The 25946-nt window shown below is 45.4% G+C and overlaps 1 protein-coding gene across 8 annotated transcripts in view; it reads right to left on the bottom strand.

Annotated features, from left to right (window-relative positions):
* Positions 1–25946, bottom strand: part of esrrb (estrogen-related receptor beta) — a gene marked incomplete at its 5' end in the record, with an annotated part of 57651 nt that overhangs the window by 29487 nt on the left and 2218 nt on the right. For 2 of the 8 annotated variants that reach the window (XM_080413790.1, XM_080413788.1), the window contains 3 exons: positions 1912–2028; positions 9817–10226; positions 23717–23785. In XM_080413790.1, the coding sequence (XP_080269916.1) occupies positions 1912–2028; positions 9817–10226; positions 23717–23785 (596 nt within the window). Of the gene's footprint in view, positions 1–1893; positions 2029–9816; positions 10227–23716; positions 23786–25946 lie in introns of those variants that run through there. The other 6 variants (XM_080413791.1, XM_080413789.1, XM_080413795.1 and 3 more) reach the window with 4 other exon arrangements.

Raw genomic sequence — 25946 nt, forward strand, 5'->3', positions numbered from 1 at the left:
TCAGGATTTTATAAAAAAATGAGTTCCCCCTTTGTGTACTGTGCTGATTTTTTGATTGTACGACAAATCAGTGATTTGAGAGGAAGTGATGAATAGCGCCTTCCCTGACAATCAAGCAGGTGATAGTGTAGTGTAGTGACGACGGCAGCTATGCAAAAGAGGAGGGTCATTCTCATTCCGTGGATGTGCTGAATACACAGAAGAGTGCATTATAAACGTTGGGCTTAGAATAAGTCTGCATATTTGAGCTTTACGCTCCTTTTTCTTTTTTTTTTACAATCCTTGACCTGACACTGGTCATTCATTTATGGCCATGACTACATATTTTTGTAGTCTCTTATTCCCCAGGATGATATATTGGCATACATTTTTCATCAGATAGTAATGCGATTACTCTGTCTTTTCTGGCTGTGTGTCTTTATCTGGCTGCATGCAGTCCAGGGGATTCTGTTACTGTGTTGAGATCCATACGGGCCTCGTCTGTGGCTTCACTCAGAGACTAGAAATATATCTATAGATTCCACTCTCCCATGAATAACGGGGGAAATGTGAGTCTGTCCTGCACTTTAGTTTGACAGAGAATTCTTAGTGGAGAAAGGCAGAAGGGTTGCCGGATTTCGGCTACTATAATCAAAAATACCCAGAGAAATGACTTGCGTACGAAAACGGTGTTTGAAATGTTAAAAGTTAAATTATGGCTGTTCCTGCTATAGCCTCCAGTACATCGAAAATATTCCCTTTTTATTCATAGACTATTGAATGTATCGTGTTCAGCAGGGAACGATAATCATACTTTGTAAGACCAAAACTAAAGTGTGGGTCAAGTGGCACTTGACCCACACTCAACACTCCAGGAAAGCAAAAAGGAAAAAAAGAAAAAGAAAGAAAATAACAATAACATGTTATTGCCTCACAGAGGCTCTGAGGCACTCCCAGTGGAGACTTGAATAAATATAACACCGCCTCCTCACCCCCCAAACCACACATCTTTCATTATTCATCTGTCTGGCTTTTTTGGAGCAACCAACAAGTGAGAGAGAGAGAGAGAGAGAGAGCAAGAGAGAGAGAGAGAGAGAGAGAGAGAGAGAGGGAGAGGGAGGCAGGGGAGAACATACACACTGATGCATTAGGGGGCCTCCCCCGAAAGAGCTGCCCAGGGGTCTCAGGGGGCCCGGTGGGGGCGGGACGGGCTGGGCTGGTTGGGAGAGAAACCCAGTCGAAGAAATCCATCGGCAGCATGTTTAATTGTCACTGAATTCCCCGCTGGAGTGACTTTAAAAAACCATCCACAGGAAGAGAGCTGAGATGTTCGGAAAACATTTAGTGGATCAATACGCCGCGGAGAGCTGAGACCGTGCCGAGCGTGTGCTCAGGGACCCTGCCCGAGCCCTTCCAGTCGGAATACTGTTACATTTCTATTACTCAGACGGCGGGATCGACCTATTCAGCATATTTCTGTCCCCAGCTCAACTGCACATTATTTACTGCTGTGTTGGTAGGGGGAGGACAGAGGGGGTACTGGGATCAGTTGCCGGCCCCCGCATGCATGCATCTCTCTCACGCTCGGCTGCCGAGAGACCACTGATCTGGTGCTCATCGGATGTACTGTAGGACAGTCTGGGACTTTGCAGAGATGGCTATCCTCACGGTGCAGTATTCCCTATAAGCGTGGGACGGTGCAGTATCCTGGGGTAAACTCCCCGTCACGTCAACTGACATTTTCTTTAAAATAATAGTCTGTGCAATAAAATACATGCCTAGACAGTAAAATCCTGAGAGTGAATTTAACATTTGTGAGTGTACAAATTTGAAAAAAAATGTTCAGTCTCTGCGTTACAATAAATTACCTCTAAGGATTTTACTGTGTACTGTACCAAACAACAATAACAACACTGTAGTTGATCGTCTTACCTTCCTTGAGCATCCCCACTTTGAGACATTTCATGAAGCGACATGCTTGACAGGACTTGCGTCTCCGTTTTGTGATCTCGCACTCGTTTGTGGCAGGACAGCTGTATTCTATGTTGCCTGAGAAGGAGAAACAGAACACACTCATGTTGACCCTATTTGCAAAAGGACAACGTCACAATGTACTGTACTGTATTACTGGCAAAAAATATAAAGGTTCTCTTTGTCCAGAACAATTAAAGATATGCCCAATATTACAGTATACGGGGGCATTTCACCAATTTCCAAAACCTAACGTGGACCTTGGGGTGCTGCCACTGATGTAATACACATCAGTGTGTACACTCCGTTGTGTTCAGCGGCCTATAATAAATCATGTTTTGCCAGCCAGTCACGGGCACCTGTTAATCATATCCTACGGAGCCCATTTTCAGCGGTGCTCGACTAGGCCGAGGTGTCCTCCAGCGACAAGGTAAACTTCCAGTGCTCGCGGGGGCCGAGGTAAGGTGGAATGGAAGAGGTTGGGAAAGGTAGGCTATACGGTAGTCCTCCAGGACCCCTCGGTAGACGGCCACTGTGGCCCCCGCGCTAAATTGGCCTCATTAATTCTGCGCGTGTCCCCTCCGGGCCCCGGGCGCAGGCCGTGTCCCCCTGCGCTCCGAGGGGCCTGCCAACTGCCTCAATAGCAGGGCTAGAGAACCGGACACGCAGCCCCCGGCCACTTTACATAATACTCCAGCAGACCCAAGCCTGTTGTTACCACTGTAGCCATTGTTGACTATTTACATAGTGTACAGGCGAGCGGCCTTATGCATTATTCAGCCGAACCACTTCAGCGTCTGATTCCAGGACGCCACAATGAAAGAGAGTTTCATTGCTACACAATAAAAAGCTGGTTCTACTCCTACTCTAGCATTAGCAAACAGAAAGGGCAGGGTATGGGAGTCAATCCCTCCGCTTTTGTCCGATTCCCTGCATTTTACTGTATTCAAGGGGTTTTCAATAAAGGGGTTTCAGCGTAATGGTCTCTGTAGCATGCTGTAATGGTAGGAATTTGAATCGTTCCATTTTGTATGGCTTCTAAGATTTTTTTGACATTGGTATTTCCCCCAACCCCAAACATAGCCATTAAGCTTGTTTTTATGTCCTTGTCAATGTAGAACTTTCATAGAAATGGACTTTCATAGAAGCGATGGCGGGTAATGTAACATTTTAATTAAATGATCTGAATTGGGTACAACTTTGCTGCCATATAGCCAAAGACATACAGCACTGTATATGAACGCGTAGATCAGTGCTGCCATTTGTACTCAGAGCACATTACCCCAAAATGCACACATTTCTCATTTTGTACCTACAGTACGCAGTAAAATCCCCACGTGTTAATTTCACTCAGAGTGCACACATTTATGGGTCCATTTAGTTCTATTTGTACACTCTCCGAGTTAAATTAAATTAACACTGCTGTACAGTATAATAGCTGCTAGACGTGCATCCCTAAGCATGGACATTGGGATTCCATCCCATTCCACGCACGCTGCTCCTCGCCGCTGACCCCCCGCACCACGGTTCTGTACAGACATACAAAGGGCTGGATAATATTCCAGCAGCGTTCCGCCAAGCAGCCCCCTTCCAACCCCCATTGACAACTTATGCAATTATGTTAACATTATTGGACAGATCAAGTGGAGGGTCCCAAGATGTTCTAAATAATTAGAAATTCCGCCTTATATCTGGGTTAGAAATCATTATGCTAATTCCCCTCATCTCTTCTGGACTGGGGGTAAATAAAGGTGTGATAAGCCTGAGTTTTATACGAAATTGTGCGCGGGTGTCGCACGCCGGAAATATCAGATCTACAAGCTCACGACGCGTCGCAGCACGACGCATTGTGAGCTTGTAGATTGGCCGTTTCCTGGCGTGCGACACCCGTGCGCAACGAAGTATAAATCGTGCTTGAAAACGAACTGATGATGAGCACTGGCGGTCTCTCCTCTTCCTGTTTCCTCTGTTGTCATAGCAGGAACAGACCATAATAATCCTCTCCGTTTCCCATCTGTTGTGGGAGGAGGCAATCAGTGCCAGCGTGTGTGCTGGAATCAATTCATCTAACTGGAGGTGTTTCTTCCCCCCCCCCACCCCCTCTACGCTGTCTTTATTGTAACGTCTACTCGTTATTGATTCAGCAATTTTAGACATACACGCAAACGAGCGAATTTGATTGTCATTCAAAAGAAGCGGATCGGGGGCCAGTTTTATCCTATTGTCACCGTGTCTCCCGAGATTCATCTCATATTATCGTGGAAAAAGCCGATAGATTGTTGGCAGGTGTGTGTGCTGTGCTGCCAGTTTCCCTGCCAGACCAACAGTGCTGCGTTGACCCCCGGCCGTCCCTCGGGACGCTCCTGTTTACAGGGGTGTTTTCTCTCTCTCTCTCTCTCTCTCCCCCTCCCTCTCTCATTCCTCTCTCTCTCTCTCGCCTGGGACACGTGCACACCATACACCTGGTGGGCCGCTTAACCACTTAAACCCTATATATACTTAGTTGACCGGAGTCCCCCAGGGCTCTACACTAGGTCCGCTCCTTTTCCCCCCCTCTACACCAATTCTCTTCGTCAAAAATAGCCTTATCTTACAAGCTCACGAGAGCTTGTAGATTGGCTAATTCACAGAATTAATCGCCCTCAGAATAGGGATGCTAGGGTTCATGTGGTTAACAGTGTTGGCTCTCTGAGAAGGCACAACCGAGATAAACAAAGACACAAACATTCACGCTATAAGTGCCCCTCACTGTCCACCTGCCCTTCCAAGCCCCCCGTGTGTCTGATCTTGTGTCAGGAGGGGCGTCACATAGCTCAACAAAAGGCAGCGGGTGGGGGGGATTATCTGGTTTTTCCATCTCCGCGTTCACCGTATATTTCAAAGCCGTTAATGTGCGCCGATATTAGTAACGAAGCATGCGCCGCGGAATGCCATGAAACAGGCGGCGTTTCTCAAAAATTGGATTCGCGCCCGCAAGGTGAGGTTAACACGACTATTTATTAATGTGCGCTCAGTCAAGCGTTTGAAGGGTAACCCCTGAACCAAAGCGCCGTGCCGGGGTTTATCTGCCGTTACAGGGGTTATGGTATGGTTACGAATAACATCATGGAACGAAAGGAGAAGAAAAAGATTTCCCTCTTTCATCTCTTGATATGTATCTGTCTCAATTTATTTTATGGCTTTTCAGGACCCGTGCCAGGGCACAGAGGGGACAGTCAGGTCTTGTAAGTAAATTACAGTAAAATGGCAGGTATTTCTCATCAAAATCTAAACTGACTTTTACAGGCTTACTGTCAAGGTCTATTACTTCATATAAAAAAAAAGAGGGCCACGGAGTTCAGTTGGTTTTCAAGCAATTTTACACTTGGGTTCAAAATGGGAAGAAAATGTGGTTCAATAAGAGATTTATGTTTTTGATTGGTGGGGCACGCGTGGTCCAGGGATGTGGGCACGATTAGGGGGCTATGAGAACAGAGGTATTTGTGCGATAGATGGGGATCTAGGTTGACGTTAATTTGGGCTAGGTCTTGACTAATGTAACTATCTCCATGTAGGGGTTCAAGGGGCTTTTTGCTGGATGAATAGGTGACATAAGATGGATTTGCCATCCGCTTTTGTTGAAAAGGTAGGGGCATCAGGTCCCCTCAACAAACCAAAGGAAGAGGAAGTAATGAAGACATACCTCGGTCATACAGAAAAAAACTGATATAGTACTCTTATACTCTAGGCCCTACAGTATGTTCTGGCAGAAAATGTAGTTAAAAAAATATATTCTGAACCACTTTAACCCTGGCGTCCCTATTTTGGGCATGTAATTATGGGCGAAAATGTGAACGCTTTTTCGAAAATAGCTGATCTACAAGCTCAAAAAACTATTTTGAACATTTTCTTTAGCGTTAGTCAGATGCACCCAGACAGGACAGGGCATTACGTGTGCCACAGAACTTATGAGTCATAACACTGCAGTTAGGTCTGTGTTTAAATGATATGTGCACTAATTGGTGGAGCTACAGTACCAGGATTTACCAGTAAAATGTTATCACTATTCCAATTGTTTTGGCAATTGACAAATACTACTGTACATAATGATAACATGTAATTGGGAGTATAGCATATCGTAAGAAACCTTGTGTCTCCATTATGTTCATAAATTAATGCTCTATTTTATAGCCTAGTTAATCATGACAGTATCACGCAAAATGAGCAAATAGTAGTTGCAACATGTTGTGAGCTTGTAGTTCTGTTGTTTTTATTATTTCTGAAAGATTTTGGACAATTTTCACCTATAATGACATGGTCAAAATAGAGATGCCAGCTTGAGTGTGGTTAAGTGGATTTTTTATATAAATATTTAACCAATTAAAAGTATTAACAAGTTTGTACCTAAATAATAACTACTGTACATTGCATTCATTGGAACACAGGTTATTTTTTCCTATTCCTGAAAAGCAACGGTTTTGGAAGTACGTTTCTGCCCAACAGTGACGATAGGGAATTGTTTAAATGATGACAAAATGTTGAGCAAAAACATTGAATTTACTTCATAGAAGTTGTCCCAGTGTAAATAGGAGGGTTACGTCCATCAATAGGCATAGTGAGAACGCACACTGTAGAATCTTGAAAGGGTCCATTTGTGCACCCTCAGTGTTAAATGTACACTTTACAGTGCATACGGTCCATAGTCACCGTTAACTTAACGTTGCTGCTTGCCCTTAGCGCTATATCTTAAAACAATGTGATATAGGGCTGTAAAAGACAGCTCCTTTGTTTTGTTCTCATTAGGAGAGGCCGTCTCACACTCCACCCTTGACTGCCTCGTTATTCCTTTAATTAATCAGTTCTCATCAACGGCACCCTCTCATTCGTTCAAGGGCTCCACCACGAGCCTGGCTGCTATATTTACTGCCGCCGTTCTCCTCCTGCAGTCAGGCCGCGTGTGTTTCTTTTATCATTTCGGAAGGCTTTCACCTCCCCTCCTCCTCCCAAAAAAAAGTCCCAGCCCCATGTCCTCCTGTCTCCTCTGTCTGATTATTATGCCATTAAGCCTCTCTCCTCCACTCCTCTGAAAGAGCAGCCGGGTCCCTCTCCAATCTAAAAGAAGTCCTGTTTTTTTTTTTTTTTTCTCCTCCTCCTTTCCCTGAAATTACCCGGCGACGCGTGCCTGAGTTTCTAATTGGCGTGCCCGTCCCCGGAGACCGGCCCCCTCCCTTCCTCCTAATGAAAAGCCTCGGCCTTAATTACACTTTCCAAACGCTGATTGTTATTGACAAAACTCCTGTGGCTCGGACAAACGACGGCAGATTAGCTCCATTACAGGCAGGCCTCCAAGAGGAGAAAGAGAGGGATTTCAAATCGACAATGCAAAGTGAGGGGTGGAAAGAAAGGGGGGGAAAAAAAAGGGAAAAGCACTTTCAGTTTTTTTTTTCTATTTTCTGTTTTCTTTCATGTACCTCCCTCTTAATTGTTTGGGCCATTGCTCCACTTAAGACGTCTCCCCCCACCCCCCCCCCCCTCTCTCTCTCTCCCTCCTTTCTGTTCCATTGTGTTGCCGTCAGTGTGTTTTTAAACGAGAGGACAAAAGCCCCAGTTATGTTACTTGAGAGAAAATATTCATCTTTTGTCAATAGACACGATTGCTGATGGCAGCGCGGGGTAAACAGGAGGATTTGGCTTAATGCTTTTGTTTGCCTGCAAACAGTACATAGACTGTCTAAACCTGATAGGGCTGCGAGGTCCAAAATCAACACCTAGAATGGCGGCAGCCCTGCACTGCACATAATGCACCATTTCAGGGTTATATACACACGCTGAAATCCTCTGTGCTCATTTAACTCCGGGAGTGTACAGATGCAGCCAAATTGACCCGTCTAGGGGTCCTTTTGGTTACATGATTGTGTACACTCCCAGAGTCTCTAGTTGCATTTAGACATACAAATCTCATACGTTACAAATGGATACATTAACACTGAGATTTTTTTTTTTACTGTGCAGGAGTATGCTTTTGCCTAAACGTATTGCATGTACATTAAATAACATTGTTACATTTTGCAAGGGCTAACACACTAATTTTGCTTAAAGCATTGGTTCTCAAAGTGGGGTCCGGGGACCTCCAGGGGTCCTTGGGGGGGTTACCAGGGGGTCCCCAGCAAAATTAGTTAATAAAGCGTCACAATCTAATAAAGCGTCACAATTTAACCCTTGATCCATATTTTATACTTTGGCTTTTAAAAAATAGCAGATATACAAGCTCATAGCGTGGCACCGAGTGCCGCGCTATGAGCTTGTATATCTGCTATTTTAGAAAAATCTTGAAAATGTGTGCAAATCTTTCAATCTTTTTTTTAAAAGGCGAACATGTTTAACGCAAATCTTTGCTTCTGGGGGTCCCTGGCACAACATGTTTTCAGATGGGGTCCATACATATCAATTTGGGGGTCCTTGACATGAAAAAGTTTGAAAACCACTGGGTTAAAGAGAATGCAAAGCGTATGAATGATGTATGTTTTTTTCAAATTTTCTACATTAATGTTGGCATCCTGACAGCTCTCGTTGCGTCGTCTTCCAGTGCTAAGCAGACGAGGCTCAGACCCTGGGCAGCTGTGTCTGGTGTGTGCAGTGATTTTTTTCCTGGCTCAATAATATCTCCGTCTCCCTGATTAATCTGGGACAGAGCACAGTGCTACGCAGTGGGGGGGCCTTTCATTGCTTCTCTAATGGGTCGCTGTGATGCATCATGCCATGCAGATACGGAAGCGCACCCTGCTCCCCAGGCACACACACACACACACACACACACACACACACACACACACACACACACACACGCGCAGTATTACACGCACACATTTGTGTTACTGTACTTGTGAGGACATCAACATTTTAGGATGCTGATAACTCTAAAAGATTTTTTTGCCATAAAATAACCATTTCCCTTGTGAACACCAGGACAATCAAATTCTGCTATACATTTGGTCCTCACAAGTACAGTAACACAAACACACACACACACACACACACACACACACACACACACACACACACACTCTCATGTCGCGCACACGCAGTACAAGCAGTACAAGACAGGAATAATAAAGCACACATTCCGAGCCCCCTAAGGCATGTGGGCAAACAGCCCTCGACACTCTACCAAATCTGACTCCTGATGATGATGTCACGGCCCTTATACCTACATCCTCCCCCGCCCCCCCTCCCCAGCCTGACCCCGGCTGATGATGTCATATTTTCATCAGCGAATGAGTCGAAATATCCCTATTGTGTATAGTACAGAAGCTATGGAAAAATATTTTCTACTTTACCATGATTAATTGCGTGGGATTTATTTTGGGTAAGGCGCGCTGTGCACTGTATGCTGTCTGATTGTCTACACAGTAAAGTCCTCAGTGTTTAATTTAATGTGAAAACGGAACCTTTACGGGTCCATTTGGTTCAGTTTTCACACTCTCAGAGTTAAACGAACACTCAGGATTTCACTGTGTACATTGTCTGAGTCTCTACTATTTTGGACAGGGAATTGTGTTAGGGGGACAACACCGAAATGGGTCTCCTTTTTAAACATTCTTTGTCTCAGGAGGTACAAACAAAAAGCCTGGTACAGTACGAAGTGACTCTCAGCATCGTGAATCACTCGCACCGGGGGTGACGGAGTGTGTTTGCACGAGAGACGCCTCGCCTCGGAGAGTGTTTTTGTGTCTGGCGGTGCGGTAACGGTAAGGGGGGGGAAGGGGGGGTTGGTGGCTGTGGGGCGGATGGATTCCCTCGTACCGAGTGTGTTGACGGGTGTTTGCGGGAGGAGGTGTGTGTGGGGGGGGGGGGGGGGAGGGGGGGTTGAGAGGAGGGGGAAAATACCTTGTATTGTCCTTTTAAAAAAGGCTTTGCAGGCCTCACACGAAGCCACGCCGTAGTGATACCCCGAGGCTATATCTCCACAGACCAGGCACAGCCTCTTGGGGATGGAGTTCAACATGTATTCGCACTTAATGGGCGAATCCTCCATGATGTTGCTCGAGCAGTCGTCGTAGCGCTTGCGGCACGCGGCCGCTCCGAGCCCGCCGGGAGTGAACATGGGCGGCGAGTCCAGGCCGTTGGAGTGGCTGTTCATGGCGCTGACATAGCCCCCGCTGGCGTCCGAGTTGCCGCTGGGGCTGTGGTGGCTGACCGTGTCGATGACCGAGGAGGGGCTGGACGGCTCCGTCTTGATGTACGACCCGCAGCTGGAGGGCAGGTGCCGGTCATCAGCGGCCATTCTATTCAGCAGCCTGAGGTGGGGTGGGGGGGGGGGGGGGGCATAGGAAGGAAGACAGGTGGGGGAAGGTGGGGATGGGGGTGGGGGAGGGGTGGTGAGAGAGAGGGGCTGATTAGCAGACTTCTGTAAATTGATTTAACCCATTAAGATATGAGGCCGATTCTACAAATGCCTTCTAAATCGGTAGTTCTCAAACTCTTTCGTGCCAAAGACCCCCAAATGGATATACGTATATATGGCCATGGACCCCCATCTGAAAATGTTTTGTGCCAGGGACCCCCAGAAGAGGAGATTTGTGTGTCAAGATTTTTCAAAAATGTTCAAAAAAAACCAGCTGTTCAGGATATCACTGTTGGGCAGAAAGCTTGTATCTCCATATTTCAAAAGAAGTGAAAATAGCCGATGTACAAGCTCACTGCACATCGTGATGCAACACGTTGTGAGCTTGGAAATTGGGTATTTTCACTATTTTAGAAAAATAAAAAAAGTATACTTAATATCTACATTGGAATACAGGTTATGTTTTCCATGTCCTGAAAAGTTCATGTTTTGGACATACTGTACAAGGTTTCTGCCTGACAGCAACAATTTTTATCATATTTTGTTTACAACTGAAAGGAGGCATTTTCGGTTCTTTTCTGAAAATCATGAAATGCAGGGTTCTGTACAATTGTTCCTAACAGTGGTAAAAAAAAACACAAAACCTCATAACAGTGTATATGGTCAAACCACAGTAGTCCTTCCTCACAGTCACACTCTGGCCTCACATCGGACACATCCTCATATTGTGATGCTGTCTGTGTTTCCTTCACTGTCCCCTCTCCGCTTCCTCTCACACTACAGTACCGGATGTCTCCTAGACCCGCATGTGTCCTAACCTTCCCTATGAACCACTGAACCAACCAGAAGGATCCTTAGCACCTCATTAGCCACACAGCACAGCACAGCACAGCAGCTACACACACACACACACACACACACACACACACACACACACACACACACACACACACACACACACACACACACACACACACAGTAAAGATAGATAGATACCTGTAGGTAGGTAGGTGGATGGATATATACATATATACTAGATACATGTAGGTTAGATAGATAGATGTAGGTTAGGTAGATAGATACGTACCTATAGATAGATACATGTAGGAGAGAGAGAGAGAGAGAGAGAGAGAGAGAGAGAGAGAGAGAGAGAGAGAGAGAGAGAGAGAGAGAGAGAGAGAGAGAGAGAGAGAGAGAGAGAGAGAGAGAGAGAGAGAGAGAGAGAGAGAGAGAGAGAGAGAGAGAGAGAGAGAGAGAGAGAGAGAGAGAGAGAGAGAGAGAGAGAGAGAGAGAGAGAAATACTGTACACACTCACAGGGCAAATCATTTCAATGCAGAAGCATCTCCATAGTTAAGAATGGATAGTGGACCTTGGCTTGTCTCCTTGAGTCAGCAGTCAGGCAAAAGGAAACATGACGGCAGGATATTGACTTTTTCACCGTTTGCCTAATAACTGTATTTTGGAGCACATATATAATCTGATGCTGTACCGTGTGCAGAGTAAAGTGCAGCTTTCTGGCCTGGGCCAGAAAATGCACTCCTAAACCCCACGGCCCCACCTCTTTGCCCATACAAATGTATTTCTGCCGCGCTCCATCACCTCTAACTTGAAAATGCATCGGAGAAGAGCTCCTTTCTGCCTCCCAACCCAGCGGCCCCCCATTTCTGCTCAGCAAACAGAGTGAATTGAAGAGGTGGAGTGATGGAAGAGATGGATAACTCAATGTATTGGGGACGCTGTGTAGACATAGTGACTTGTCAGGGTCAAGGCGAGGTCACAAGCATACGTACGCACGCACCACACACACACACACACACACACACACACACACACACACACACACACACACACACACACACTGCTGATTTAGGTACCGCTCTGGGGGTGAAAGGTCACCAGCACCGCCTACATTAACAAAATTGAGCCTTGCATGGCTTATGCAAATTCAGACACAGGGGCTCCTAGTGAGTGGCAGCTAGACAGGCCAAGTTCTGCCTTAGCATATTAGTGCCATTAGCATATTGCCAACTAATGGTAATGTTTACATACTTGACATGTCAGTTTACCATCAGCACCGGGAGACGGGGACGTTCCCCAGCAGCTTCTCTGTCTTGGCGAGTGGACAGATGTCTGTCTTAAAGAGTGCTGGAGAGGAGATACGAGAGCGAGAGAGGCCTCCTCCGTATCCCCTATCGGCCGGGCCGGACCGCCGGTCCCCTCCCTCCGTCTGATTTAATTGTAAGGGTGGGTGACGGTGGGGTTCAGGCCCAGGGGTCAGCAGGTCAGCCTTATTTCTTCACCCTGGCTTCCTGGGGCCGTGGAGATGGGGGTCAGCGTGTCAAATTAAATCTCATTCCCGGGTTTCCCCTCCCTACTGTCATGTATATTCATTGGAGCTCCAGGTGCCCAACACCTCTGGAAATTCACAAAAAGGTTAACTGCTAAAATAAATAATAAAAAATGCCCCCTGTTAAAACCGGTGACCTTGTGGAATAAGCCCTTTGGCTGAGCACTTCTGGAATTCTCGTTTCGATATAAAGCCTACACAATATAAAACCTATATATAAAAACTTATACAAGTACCATTTTGCTGGAAACCATGGCCACTCAATTTTCAGTATTTCTCTCAGTAACTATGAAGACGTTTAAACAAGCGCACTAAAATAAATATTTGCCGTTTGTTAAAATAAAACAAGCTGTTTTTGTGTGGATTTTCTAGATTAAAAACTGCCCAATTGCACTCTCCTCCTCTCCTCTGCTAAATGTCCTTGTGGAGAGAAACGTGGTTTCATTTCATGCCTTTCAAAAATAGAACTTTCCCCTCTTGATAATGAATGCAGATTGCATCCACATAAATTAATGCACGGCTCCGTGTTCATCTGCTTTATGTTCTCTGTTTCAGATGGATATGTGCACCTGTACGATAGGGCACCTGCACTCGGCTTATTAAAGGCTATATATTAAAACGCAGGGGCGCAAGATGGCTCCATTTAGCTTTTATTTCACAAATTCAGAGTAAGCTTAACCCCGGTTCAAAGGTCGTCTTAAGGGTGACACTTAGCATAATTGCATAAGTGTCTTAACTGTTTCCCCTCCAGCTCTCTGTGGTCATTTATAATAAATGTGCGGGCTAGAATCCCCTTAACTCATTCTGCTATGACACGTTATACTACTGCTCTGCTTATGTTTTTAACAAGCTTGCATATATTGATTAATGATACTGAAGGAATACTAACCACTTGAACCCGGCATATTAATCAAATAGTCTGAAATATTTCTATAAATATTCGTATTCTCAAATGGGACAGGTCCAAATTGAATCTATAAATACAATTGTATGGGGAAAATGAATTATGAACATTAAATAGTTTGACAGCGGCAGTAGTACCAATAAATAATTCAATATGTGGAGCAGGTGCTAATTAGCGTGTGTGCTACACAGACAGACCGAACAAGAGAAGGAAAAAGGTCTGCTGAACTGACAGAGACTTGATGCTATAAAATCTATAGTTCTCCCTTCCTCAAGGTAAGAGCTTTTCAAATTCTGCTGCCTGGCTGCCCAAAGGAGCAGTGCTCGTCAAAGATACAGTATCTCCCCCTCTTCCCTTTCTCTCTCCGTGTTCCTCCTCCTTCTGTTCCCTTTGTACCGATCAAAATTCATGCTGAGTGGTGGGTTATGGGCCCGCAAAAGCACACTGCGCATTTTGGTTTTAATCTGATTCCACCTGGCCCTGCTAACAGCGTTCCCAGATCCCTAATATCATTCTACCACTGCTGCCGTGACCGGGATTAGCTGGCCCAATGATCTGGGAGGCCGGTTCACATTCTCTGCTTCTCTATTTCCGAGCGAGGGAACTGAGGAGCGCTCGTAACGCACGTCTCAGCACTTCCCTCTCCTCCTGCAAGCGAAATTTCGGAAACACTGTCCGACGCTGTCCTACGAACACGGAAACCAGAGGATCTAATTGAGCCAATTTGTAGGGTATTTCTGCCGAGAGCTTCTGCTCACTACAGTGGGATACTAATGTCTCCCCACTGTTCTGAATAGTAACAATCCTCCGTATAGCCCCCTTTTCCCTGGCTCTCCCTCAGATCGCACGCGGACAGCACCACACAAACCTACGGGTAGAAGCTCGCCCCAAAGCGTGAGTAAATTCCTGGTGTCCTTTTCACTCACAACGATGCCAGATGCCAAAAACATGGTTTTAGAACATTCGCTAACCTCATCCCAAAGTGTCAGCCCCGTGCTACATGATCAGACTGGGTGAGTGGAGGGGAAAACGGGGGGTGGATGGGGGTGTGGGTTGTGGGGGGGGGTTTGACATCCACAGCAGGGTGACGGTGATATCAGATGCCCCGGTAGGGGCAGATCTGTCTGGAGGGCCCCAGGCGATGTGGCCTGATAAGCCACTGGCCCCAGAGTCAGCGCGGGTAGGACGAACTCAATTAGCTCCTGACAGACCTTTCCTGAGCCCAACTCAGCCTCCCCACCACAGCCAGAGCCCACTGGCAGCTGCCACGCTGACCTCTTCTCCAGGGGCTACTGCCACCTCTTACCGATCCGACACACATGCAGCCACAGACTCATTTGGGGAGAGAGAGAGGGAAAAAAAACTACATGCCAGCAACCCCACAGCCACAGAAATACATTCGTACCACCAAGCGTGCGTGTGTGTGTGTGTGTGTGTGTGTGTGTGTGTGTGTGTGTGTGTGTGTGTGTGTGTGTGTGTGTGTGTGTGTGTGTGTGTTCTCACATGGGAACATGTAAATGAAAATGGAATGGGGGGGGGGGGGGCATGACTGTGGTGGTGGTGGTGGGGGGGGGGTGTAGTGGGGGGGCTCTTGGGGAGGGAGTAAATGGAGACTCCAAAACATAGTGAGCTGAAATATGGAGGACGCCTCTCTGTATAACTGGTTCCAGGTTAATGACCATCCAGGGAATATGGGGGCAAACGACCCTTGGGGCAATATGTATATGTGTGTGTGTGTGTGTGTGTGTGTGTGGGGGGGGTATGCACTCATGCATGTGTGAGGGTGAGGGTTTGAGCAAGAGTGTGTGTGTGTGTGTGTGTGTGTGTGTGTGTGTGTGTGTGTGTGTGTGTGTGTGTGTGTGTGTGTGTGCGCGCGTGTGTGTGCGTGCGCACGAGGATGTGAGTCAATGCGTTTGTGTTCAAGGCGGAATATGACCGCTGGAAGCATGTACAATACGAGACGCGAGTGGCTGGCTGTAGTTTGGTTGGAGGCTGGCCCGGCTCTCCATAGGGACCCATTGTAATCTATGTCTGGGAGAAGCCCCTAATTTTGGAGTTTTTTCTCATTCATTAGTCCTGCTCCGTCTGAGAGGATGGGGGGTGGTGGGAACCTGAGGGGAGAAGAAGGGAGGGGGGTGTTGGGGTGTGTGGGGAGGGGTCTTTATTAACAGGCGTGCCAGACGCTCAGGAGAGGCTGACAGAGATTTATGATGTGCAGATCTATGGAAGCAAACAAAAGCGAAGGAAGAGAGGAGACAGACAAACAGAAGAAAAGACGACGAGAGACCTGTGTGTGTGTGTGTGTGTGTGTGTGTGTGTGTGTGTGTGTGTGTGTGTGTGTGTGTGTGTGTGTGTGTGTGTGTGTGTGTGTGTGTGTGTGTGTGTGTGTGTATATATACTCTGTGTTTGTGTGTGCATGCATGTGAGAGGGGTAGAGGGATACAGAGAAGTGTGTGTGTGTGTGTGTGTGTGTGTGTGTGTGTGTGTGTGTGTGTGTGTGTGTGTGTGTGTGTGTGTGTGTGTGTGTGTGTGTGTGTGTGTGTGTGTGTGTGTGTGTGTGTGTGTGTGTGTGTGTGTGTGTGTGTGCGTGCGCGTGAGAGAGAGGGAGAGAAAGAGAGACGTACTGTAGTGAGAGCTGTTTATCGTGCTCAAGCCCGAGAGTTATACTCAGTTTCAGCACCGTGTCTCGCACCGAAAATAGCTGATCTACAAGCTCACAGCGCGTCGCAGCAGGAACCCGCTGGGAGCTTGTAGATCCGCTGTTTCCGGTACTAGACACCGGCGCGCAGCTAAGTATAAATCTGCCGTTTATATGGAGAGTGAGGGCCCAAGATCAATAGTCCGTAGGCCTAGAGCTGGTGCCGGGTTACCACTGTAGGGGGAGGAGGGGGGGGGTGGGAGGGGAGCGGGGGGATATGGTCCATGCTGCTCAGCGGCCCGGGCAATTAAGTTTTTCAGTCTCCAGCAGAGGGATTATATTTAGCCGCTGCTCCACCAGCGATGTCACTGTAGTCTTTATAAAGCCATGAGCTCACTCCACTACGACAACATGAGCCCCCCGCGCTCCAGCGGCACCACAAGATAGTGCTGGGCCAAGACGCAGATCACATCTATCGATCCCTCCCTCCCCTTCCTTCCTGTTCCAGAAGAGATGCTTTGCTGCTGGCAGGAAAGACAGGGGCCTCTCGTGATACAGGCGCTTTGCTGTTTGTCTGACGTAAACTGTCTGAGCCGCGCTGCTGGGGCAGATCCTGTTCGTAAACGTGGGGGGGGGGGGGGGGTCGGGGGGTTGGGAGAGGGGGGTCGGTGAGGGAAAACAACGGCTGACAGGACAGGGTTATCCTTGTCCGGTGATGCTAGCGCTTTTAGAGCGCTGCTTCTCAAAGTGTGGTTCAGGGACCCCCCAGGGGTCCTTGAGGGGGTTCAAGGGGGTCCCCTATAGGAAAAACAGTTGAAGCACTTAAGCTCTACTTAATTTTTTTCTTTTTTTTGGAGGGGGGTGGGGGCTTTTTATGCCTTTATAGATAGGACAGTAGGCTGACAGGAAATGGGGAAGAGAGAGATGAGGGGTGACACACAGCAAAGGTCGTCGGGATCGGGACTCGAACCCGCGACACACTGTCAGGCTGCATTGTAGCCTAGGTCCACTACGCCAGCGGTCCAGGCCCCTACTTAATTTTTTGACCATAATTTCGAGAAGAAGAAGTCCCCTGGAAACATATTTTAAATGGGGGGTCCTCAGCCACATGCTGTACATCATCAATTTCAAAGTGAACAGTTTGGCGACTGTGGCAAGTAAAGTGTTAACCGTGGTCTCCTGTGCAACAGCCAGCAGGGGGGAGCTCCCTGCAGAATTGCCCAGCTCATGGTATTTTACAGGTAGAGTGTACATGTACTATATAGTCTCTGTTGGGTGGACAGAACTGTTCGTTTTCAGGATTCAAATTCTAAAATAGCAAAAGTAGCAGATCGAGCTTGCAGATCTGCTACTTTTGCTACTTTCGTGTGACGCTGTAGTATGATCAAGTAGGGCGTTCATTTACGAAAAACACCCCCAAAAGAAATATGGACATACAGTAAGAGGTTTCTGCCCGACAGCAACAGTGTACGTGTATGTACTATATATATCGTTGCTATCGGGCCTTATTTAAACTTTTTGTGTTTTTTGTAAATTAACGCCCTACTTGATAACGCTACAGCGTCACACAAAAGTAGCACCGCCGCAAGCTCACGACGTGTCGCGTGGAGCTTGTAGATCTGCTGCTTTTGATGTGTTTGAATTTGAATCCTGAAAAGTAACAGTTTTGGACATATGAGGTTTCCACCCGACAGAGACGATATGTAGTGTATGTGTAAAAAACAAGCGATACTTTGTGGAGAATTAAGTAATGAACATAGGAGGAATATTTGAAAAGTTTTAGCACTGCAATAAAGCGTATTCTGCGTTTTTTTTTTTAAAAGAAAAAGAAAAATGACACAAATTCAGCCTCATTTCAGTGTCCATGGAGTAGCATCCTTTCATAACCTCACACACTTTTGGCTTTTGGCTCCAGCTTTAGGGGAGAGGCTTGTTAAATACATACTGAACTGTCCAACCTCGTAAACAAGTTATATATGAGCTGTGCATTTTGAGATTACGTTTTATTTGATGGCTACGTACAGTGAAAACAGGTCAATGTAAAGTCTTTACTTCTTAAAGCACTCGGTACATAAAACACAAGGCCAGATTACATGATGGCATATTGTCGCTATCGTATATGTCCAAAAATCGAGGAAAGGGGGGGGGGGGGTGGGGTGGTTATTATTTAGTCACAAGCTCGTGTTAGTACTTTTCATTGGTTAACACATGAAGACCTGAGGCCAATTCTACAAATGCAGTCTAAATCAGTAGCCTAGTTCTCACACTTTCAAGATTTGTAATCAAAAATAGCAGATGTACAAGCTCGCAGCGCGGCACGAATGGCTCGGAGTGACGTGCTGTGAGCTTGTATATCTGCTATTTTTTAATAGCCAATGCTATAATGGCACGGATGCTTTCCCCGTTTTAATGGGTTAAATATGTATAAAAACACACAGACATACTTAACCCCTTTCTACGGAGCCCCTAAAGTGCCATAGTGCAGATTTTTTTTAATGTCGTTCTAAAGTCATATATGTCTATATATATATATACCTTTCAACTAGGCATCCCTATTGTGGGCATGCCATTGAAAATTGTAAAGGATTTTCAAAGAAATTCAGAAATCACACAAAACGCCCCAAAACGTTGTGAAATGGCCTCACAACGTTTTGCGAGGTGTTGTGAGCTTGTAGATTGTCTATTTTCGCTACTTTTATGCATATTATAATATGGCTTAAGTGGTTAAAGGATGAACAATAGCATTCATTTATGAAAAAACAAAAAGCTGAAATATGGAGATACGATACTGTAGTATGACTGATAAACATATTGATGAAAACAGAACTACCGAGTATATACTGTATTACTGGTTGCAATCTAGCGAGACCCAGAAATACATGGTCACATCTTTTGTGAAAAGATATTCTAGCAACAGAGAATAGACTGGTCAGTTTAATCAGGGAATGGTCAATAACTAGTAAACAAAGCACGTATGTGTGTGTGTGTGTGTGTGTGTGTGTGTGTGTGTGTGTGTGTGTGTGTGTGTGTGTGTGTGTGTGTGTGTGTGTGTGTGTGTGTGTGTGTGTGTGTGTGTGTGTGTGTGTGTGTGTGTGTGTGTGTGTGTGTGTGTGTGTGTGTGTGTACAGAGAGAAATATTATTATAAAGGGTTAAGGCTATTTAACACAGTCCAATGTAAATCAGAGGTTTAGACACAGTGACTGTGCGTACAGGAGGATGCGAGACAAGGAGCCATGCATGAAATTACTTCATTAATCTTCCTCTGATAGGCTGTCCTTGTTTAGGGGGAACTCTACCTGCTTAAAACAAAGAGGCCATCCTGCCTCAACTATAAATTACCCTCTTCATCAGAGGAACGGCCAAATATACTGTATATAAACCCACACACGCACGCACGCGCGTGTGCACACACACACACACACACACACACACACACACACACACACACACACACACACACACACACACACACACACACACAGACACACACACACACACACACACACACACACACACACACACACACACACACACACACACACACACATACAGTACACACACAGACAGACACACACACACACAATATACTAGGCAGAATTAACAGGCAAGAATTAGCAGGTTTTTTAAGCACAATCAGACGTGTAAATGCTTGTACAGTCTCTCTCTCTCTCACACACACACACACACACACACACACACACACACACACACACACACACACACATCACAGATCAGCCTCGTATAATACAAGCTCAACGGGTCACATCACAACACGTGACCTTGTAGATCGGCTATTTGTACTATTTCTGAACATAAAATATAATACTTTTTAAAGAATTGTAACATCAAAATATATAAAAATATATATATATATATATATTTTTCAAATATTTTGAAAGTTTTCCCATATAGGGACGCCAGGGTGGTTAAATGATCTTCCTCAGAACACTGACCACAAGGCTGTTGCCATTCTATAGAGCCAAAGCCTCTGGCTTTTTACAGGCTCATGGGCGCCAGCTGCCCCTCGTCCCCCATAAATAGTGCTGATAATAAAAAAAACTGGCGAGTAGGCCTAACTGATTTATACGGTAGCATCCAACACCACGCCATTCACGAATAATTAAGCTTTGGGGATATTTCTTGAATTAATGCGTCTCCTTCAGGGGGCAATCTAAACATACATCCTGGCGCTGTGCGTGCGCCGGTGTCACCGTGGTCCAGGGAGGGACTCTCCAAGTGGCAGGTTCAACAACTAGCCACTCAACTGAGCCATTCGATTTCACTTAGCCCTCCAGGGCTGTTCGAGCACTCGTAAGGTATTTTATGTGAAAATGTTTAGTGACCAACAGGCAAAAACGCACGCATGCACGCGCACACACACACACACACACACACACACACACATACGCACGGTCCTGGAGGCATGTAGGCAGGCAAGCAAGCAGTTACACACACCAGATATAGTACACGCCCTCGTCTACACATATGCACACACACACATCGGCCAATTATCAAGTTAATGAATAAACATGGGATCACGATAATAAATAGTAACAAATAAAAACATGTTATCCCTTAAAAATCTATAAAAATATTCAAACAGCCAAATATTGTTTTGTATTTTGCAGAATGGACAGCTTTCATTTCTGACGTTCATATGAATAAGGTTGTTTGTCATAATTTCTTACATCTATGACTCCACGAAAACTTATCAGAGCTTTCATGCTCCCCCTTCAAAGCAACAGCAGTGCATATTGACATGGGGCAAATGGGGGGGAAAAAAACATGTACATCAATAGACATTCCTGGTCACCACAGTGAGCCCAAGCCTGGCAGTCTGCACCCAGCCATGTTAATGGCTGCTTATTGGTGGCAACTCACTCCCTTAGGCAACTCAGGGACGAGCGATAGTACAGTAGAGTACTCCCTTTGGAAGACATGCTCTCACACACACACACACACACACACACACACACACACACACACACACACACACACACACACACACACACGCGCACACACACGACCCCTCTTCATTCCAGTGGAGTTTTCCCAGAGTGCATTGTGTCTGTGTTAACCCTTTAAGACCTGAGGTGATTCTTTAAAAAAAATCTAAATCCTAACAGTTTTTGGAAAAAAAAACAAAAATATTTTGTTTCACGATTTTTCAAAAATGGCAGATCTACAAGCTCATAGCGCGGCACTCGGTGCCGCGCTATGAGCTTGTATATCTGCCATTTTTGAATAGCCAAAGAAATCTTAAAATGACACAGATGCGTCCCCGGTCTTAATGGGTTAAAGTAGCGGCCCTACACAGTAGAACGTCTGCTCGGAGAGGCTTTCTAAAGTGTGATGAGGCCAACAGCTCTTAGTCTAAAAGCCGTTATGGCTGCAAGGCGAGGAGAGGCGAGGCGAGGCGCGCGGGCCAGTGTGTACAGTACACTGTGGACCCCCGGTGAAGCTGTCAGGAGGAATCAGAGCTGCTATCGTGACGGACGGTTTCAATATTGATTTCATAAATAAACAGAGCTAACCATCGATCCTAATGTTATTTTGCATTTCAATTACTGCTCCCAAACATAACCTTCAAACGGCCGGCCGCTCAATACCAATAGCATTCGCTGATAAACGCCCGCGCGGCCGCCCCGCCGTACATCACGTTTCTCACCAAGTGTGAATTAAGCGGACTTTGCATTTTCTTCCTCCATTGCATTTAGGACAAAGTGAGAGAACTGAAAAGCTACAGAATTATCATAAAAGATGAAAGGCAGCTGGATTAAAAAAAAAAGTATGGCAACTATGCAAACAAAGATATTAGGAGAAAATAGACTTGCAAGTTGCAAGACATGCAATTTTTTTTGTTCTTATTCTTACTAACAATACTTTAAAAATGAGTGACAGACGTCTTTTCAAAAGGATTTGATCAAGTGTGTTCCTCCTGGCTGTTCTCTTGACTCGATCATTTCTCTGAAACTTCTCAGGTGCCTCAGTTCCAGTGTGTTTATGTGTGCACGCGCGCATGTGTGCGGTGCACACGTGTGCATGCGTTAAAATGAAGAGGGACCCTTTCAGTGTTGGAACAACGGGATGAAGTGCTGACGCACCATGTCAGTGATAGCACTCCGCTGCCACAAGGGCATGAGCGCCCACGTAGGCTAGCATTATCCTTCTAGACTAATGGACCTGGTTATTTTTAAACTGATTCTCACACTGCGGTGGTGGAGGTGTCCAAGGTTACTGTGGCCAAAAAAAAACCCAGAAGGGACGCGTGTGGTGACGGCTGGTGGTTTCAGCACGACAGGATATCATGGAACGGCCAGAGAAGCAGGGCAGCTAGCTAAACCGTTGGCCATGGGAAAGGCCAAACCCGCATGTGTTTTCATGAGTCAGCGTGTCCAAAATAACAGTGAAAACTTCAAAACGACTAAGAATAGGACTAACTGTGGAGCAATCTGATTACCCAGCAGTAGTTGATAAAAATAAAACAATGAATGAATCACAAACTGTCCACGTGCAGTGTGTCTATCTTTACACAGGTTAAACATGCACAGCAGTATAGTACACATTACACAAGACAAGACAATCCCATGCAGCTAAGACACGTACATAAAAACAATAAAGGTTGACTCACTTGCAGAGGTGGGAAAGTAACTAAGTACATTTACTCAAGTACTGTACTGTAGTACAATTTTGGGGTACTTTACTTTAGTTGAGTGTTTCTGTTTTATACTCCATTACATCTCAGAGGCAAATAGTGTAAACTCCACTACAGTATTCGACAGCTTTAGTTACAAGTTACTTTGCAGATTTAGATTATTATTACAAATCCCTATTTTGCACTTCGGCTATTCACAACCCATCGTGATGCGATGCGCTGTAAAGCTTGTAGATCAGCTATTTTGGAAATATTTAAAAAGGAAAACTGTGAAATGGGAAATTGTTAAACTTTTTGAGTAAAATTTGGAATACAGGCCTGCTACATTGTGATACTGCTACTTTTACTTTACTTAATACTTGTAACAGAGTATACCTACATTGTGGTACATATTGCTACTTTTACTTAAAATCTGAGTACATCTTCCACCACTGATAGTACACAAGACAGCCCATATGCAGCTAAGACAGGTAAATCAAAGGTCGACTTGCTTGTATGGATAAGGTTGCATGCTGTCGATACTGTTTGGCAGGTTAACTTTAAATCGTAACATTGTGTCCCGAGTAATTATCCGAATCTGAATAAAGCCGTCTGTAACAGCCAGGGATCCTATAGGGCCACTGCATTATGGGGGGGGGGGGGGGGGGGGGTCGAGGGCTTTGAAGTGGCTGCTCTTAAAACGCTGGCACAAGCCGCTAATGACTACAAACAGACAGAGAGCTGTAGAATAGTGAACAGCCAGGCAGTGTCAATATACACTCTGCATCCCCATTTGCCCCAGAGAGGGACAGCATCCATTCAACCCGCCACACAAACCCCCCCCCCCCCTCCCCAGCTCAGCCCCAGCTGAGTGACATATTTACAGTGAAAGAAATGATACTCATATTCAGGGCTTACCAGAAATGAGAGGGCTCCAGTGTGGCCAGTGGACTGAGTAATCGCCCTAATGAATTGGACAACGAGGCCCTGTTGGTACAAGGGAGATGGCATTTAGAATTGGGTGACAAATTGAATTTAAAAACATTAGGTTCCTTTTATTAAAAAAAGGCACCCGACACCTCCTAAACGCAGAGGAAGAGAAGGAGGAGGGTGGGAGAAGAAGGGGGGGGCGGCCGTACGACGACGGGGTTGGCCGGTCAGCGGCGCCGCGGCTGTGCGCTGCAGCTGCGGAGGCCAGCAGCCTCCTGGCTCTTAGCAGGGTGGCCGGTCTCAGCCAGGAGCCTCTTCTGGTAATGTATTCTGAAACCAAATTACCGTAAGCTGATCCCATCTGGATAGTGTCTGTGCACGGCTGCTTCGGTTACCCACCACTGCCTCTAGTCCGCGATAGCATCTCCATGAAGACAGCAAAAATCTGATTAACCCAATAACACTGAAACACTTGGTCAAAGAGCAAGGAGCTTTTAACTTAAGATACACTAATGTAATTCCCTCGCCTTGTTTTCTGAAACCTAATAAGAGCCCCCAGAGGAAGACGGACGAGACAGAATGTTGAAGATGAGCATTTGCTGAATCTAATGCAGCGAGCTGGGAATGGAGTCAAATAAAACTGTATCAAATCTAATTCGTCATTCTGTGTGCTAACTTCTGCTTCTCTCTTCAAAAAAAATGAGAAGAAAAGGGGGGGAAAAAGAACATTAAAAAGCTCTTATTTCAAGAAGGGAAATTGGATATTTAGAATTTGGCAGTTAGTACCAGGGGCTTGAAAGAAAGCAGTGAGGGTGAGGGTGTTGATGGAACATTTAAAACCAAGAGAGGAGTCACGTCTCTATTCGCTGCCACTCAGGCTGTGTGTGTTTGCTAGCGAGCACAGATGAACTCAAACTGACATTCCACAGCATTGGCTGATTTCTAAGTGGCGCGCAAACAGCCGCTGCAATACAAGATCAACAATAAGCCAGTCAATCTCCAATAAACTCCATCTCCCACCCCGAGACATGAGAGATTAATGCCTGATTTATACTTGGTTGAGGCGCCGTGTCTGCCACCAAAAATAGCAGATCTACAAGCTCACGACGCGTCGCGCCACGACGCGTTGTAAGCTTGTAGATCGACTATTTTCGGTGGGCGACACCGGCGTACAACCAAGTATAAATCACCCTTCAGACTGAAACAAGTCCAGCAAAAGTAAATGCCTGATCAAATGTAACAGTAAAAAATAAAAAGTTGGATGCTGTGACTTACGGCTATATGAAAACAACAGTATTAGTATTTTGTAAAAAAAAAAAATCTACGAAGATTAAAATCCTATAGGCGTATACCGTACGTCTCTCCATTCTGAGGTTAAAACTCGGCCACTGTTTCAATCCGAATGTGAAATGGTGGGCAGCAGTGCCCCCAGGTCACTCTATAGAGTCTATACTACAGTGTCTGCACCACATTGCTGTGCTAATTACAGCCAGGACATACGTCCCTCTAAGCCTCTCAGCCAAGCTTCACAGCTACACTCCAGCCCATGGAGAGGGGCTGCAAATACCGCTATACAATTAGCACAGGGGCTACTGCTGAACAAAAGATGTCAACTACTCATGCCAATGCTGACCAGATCACACAAATAACGACTGCTAAGTAGGTAGGCTCAAAGCAGCAACAGAAAGATAGCATTTTCTATGGAATGTGCAGCAACAGATTTTTTTTTAGTTCAATGTTTTATCAAAATTATTTTGTTAATAAATAATTTCTGAAAACATTCAAGTCACTGAATTTAAATGTACAATTGCCCTACGTTGTCATGTTTACTGGCCAGCCTTGCAAAAGGAAAAATGCTATTTCCCCACAACTTCTTTTAAAACGTACGATAACAATATTATGAATACAATATGTGGAAAGGCACAGTGTCAAATCCTTAATTTATCTCTGCTGTTTTCTGTCATAATATATAATATAAATAAATCAATGCAGACATTCATGCAATTCTTAACAATATTGTGATCTGTCTTAAATGTGCTGCTATAGAGAAAAACAGATTTTATATATATATATATATATATATATATATATATATATATATATATATATATATATATATATATATATATATATAATATTTTAACAGTGTCCTAATAGGAAAAACTGGAAAAGTTATCTTGTGTCCAAATATTTTGTAAGTGATCTTGTATAAATTGTT

The sequence above is a fragment of the Gymnoscopelus braueri genome (genome assembly GCF_963280865.1).
Source record: "Gymnoscopelus braueri genome assembly, chromosome: 19".
NCBI lineage: Eukaryota > Metazoa > Chordata > Actinopteri > Myctophiformes > Myctophidae > Gymnoscopelus > Gymnoscopelus braueri.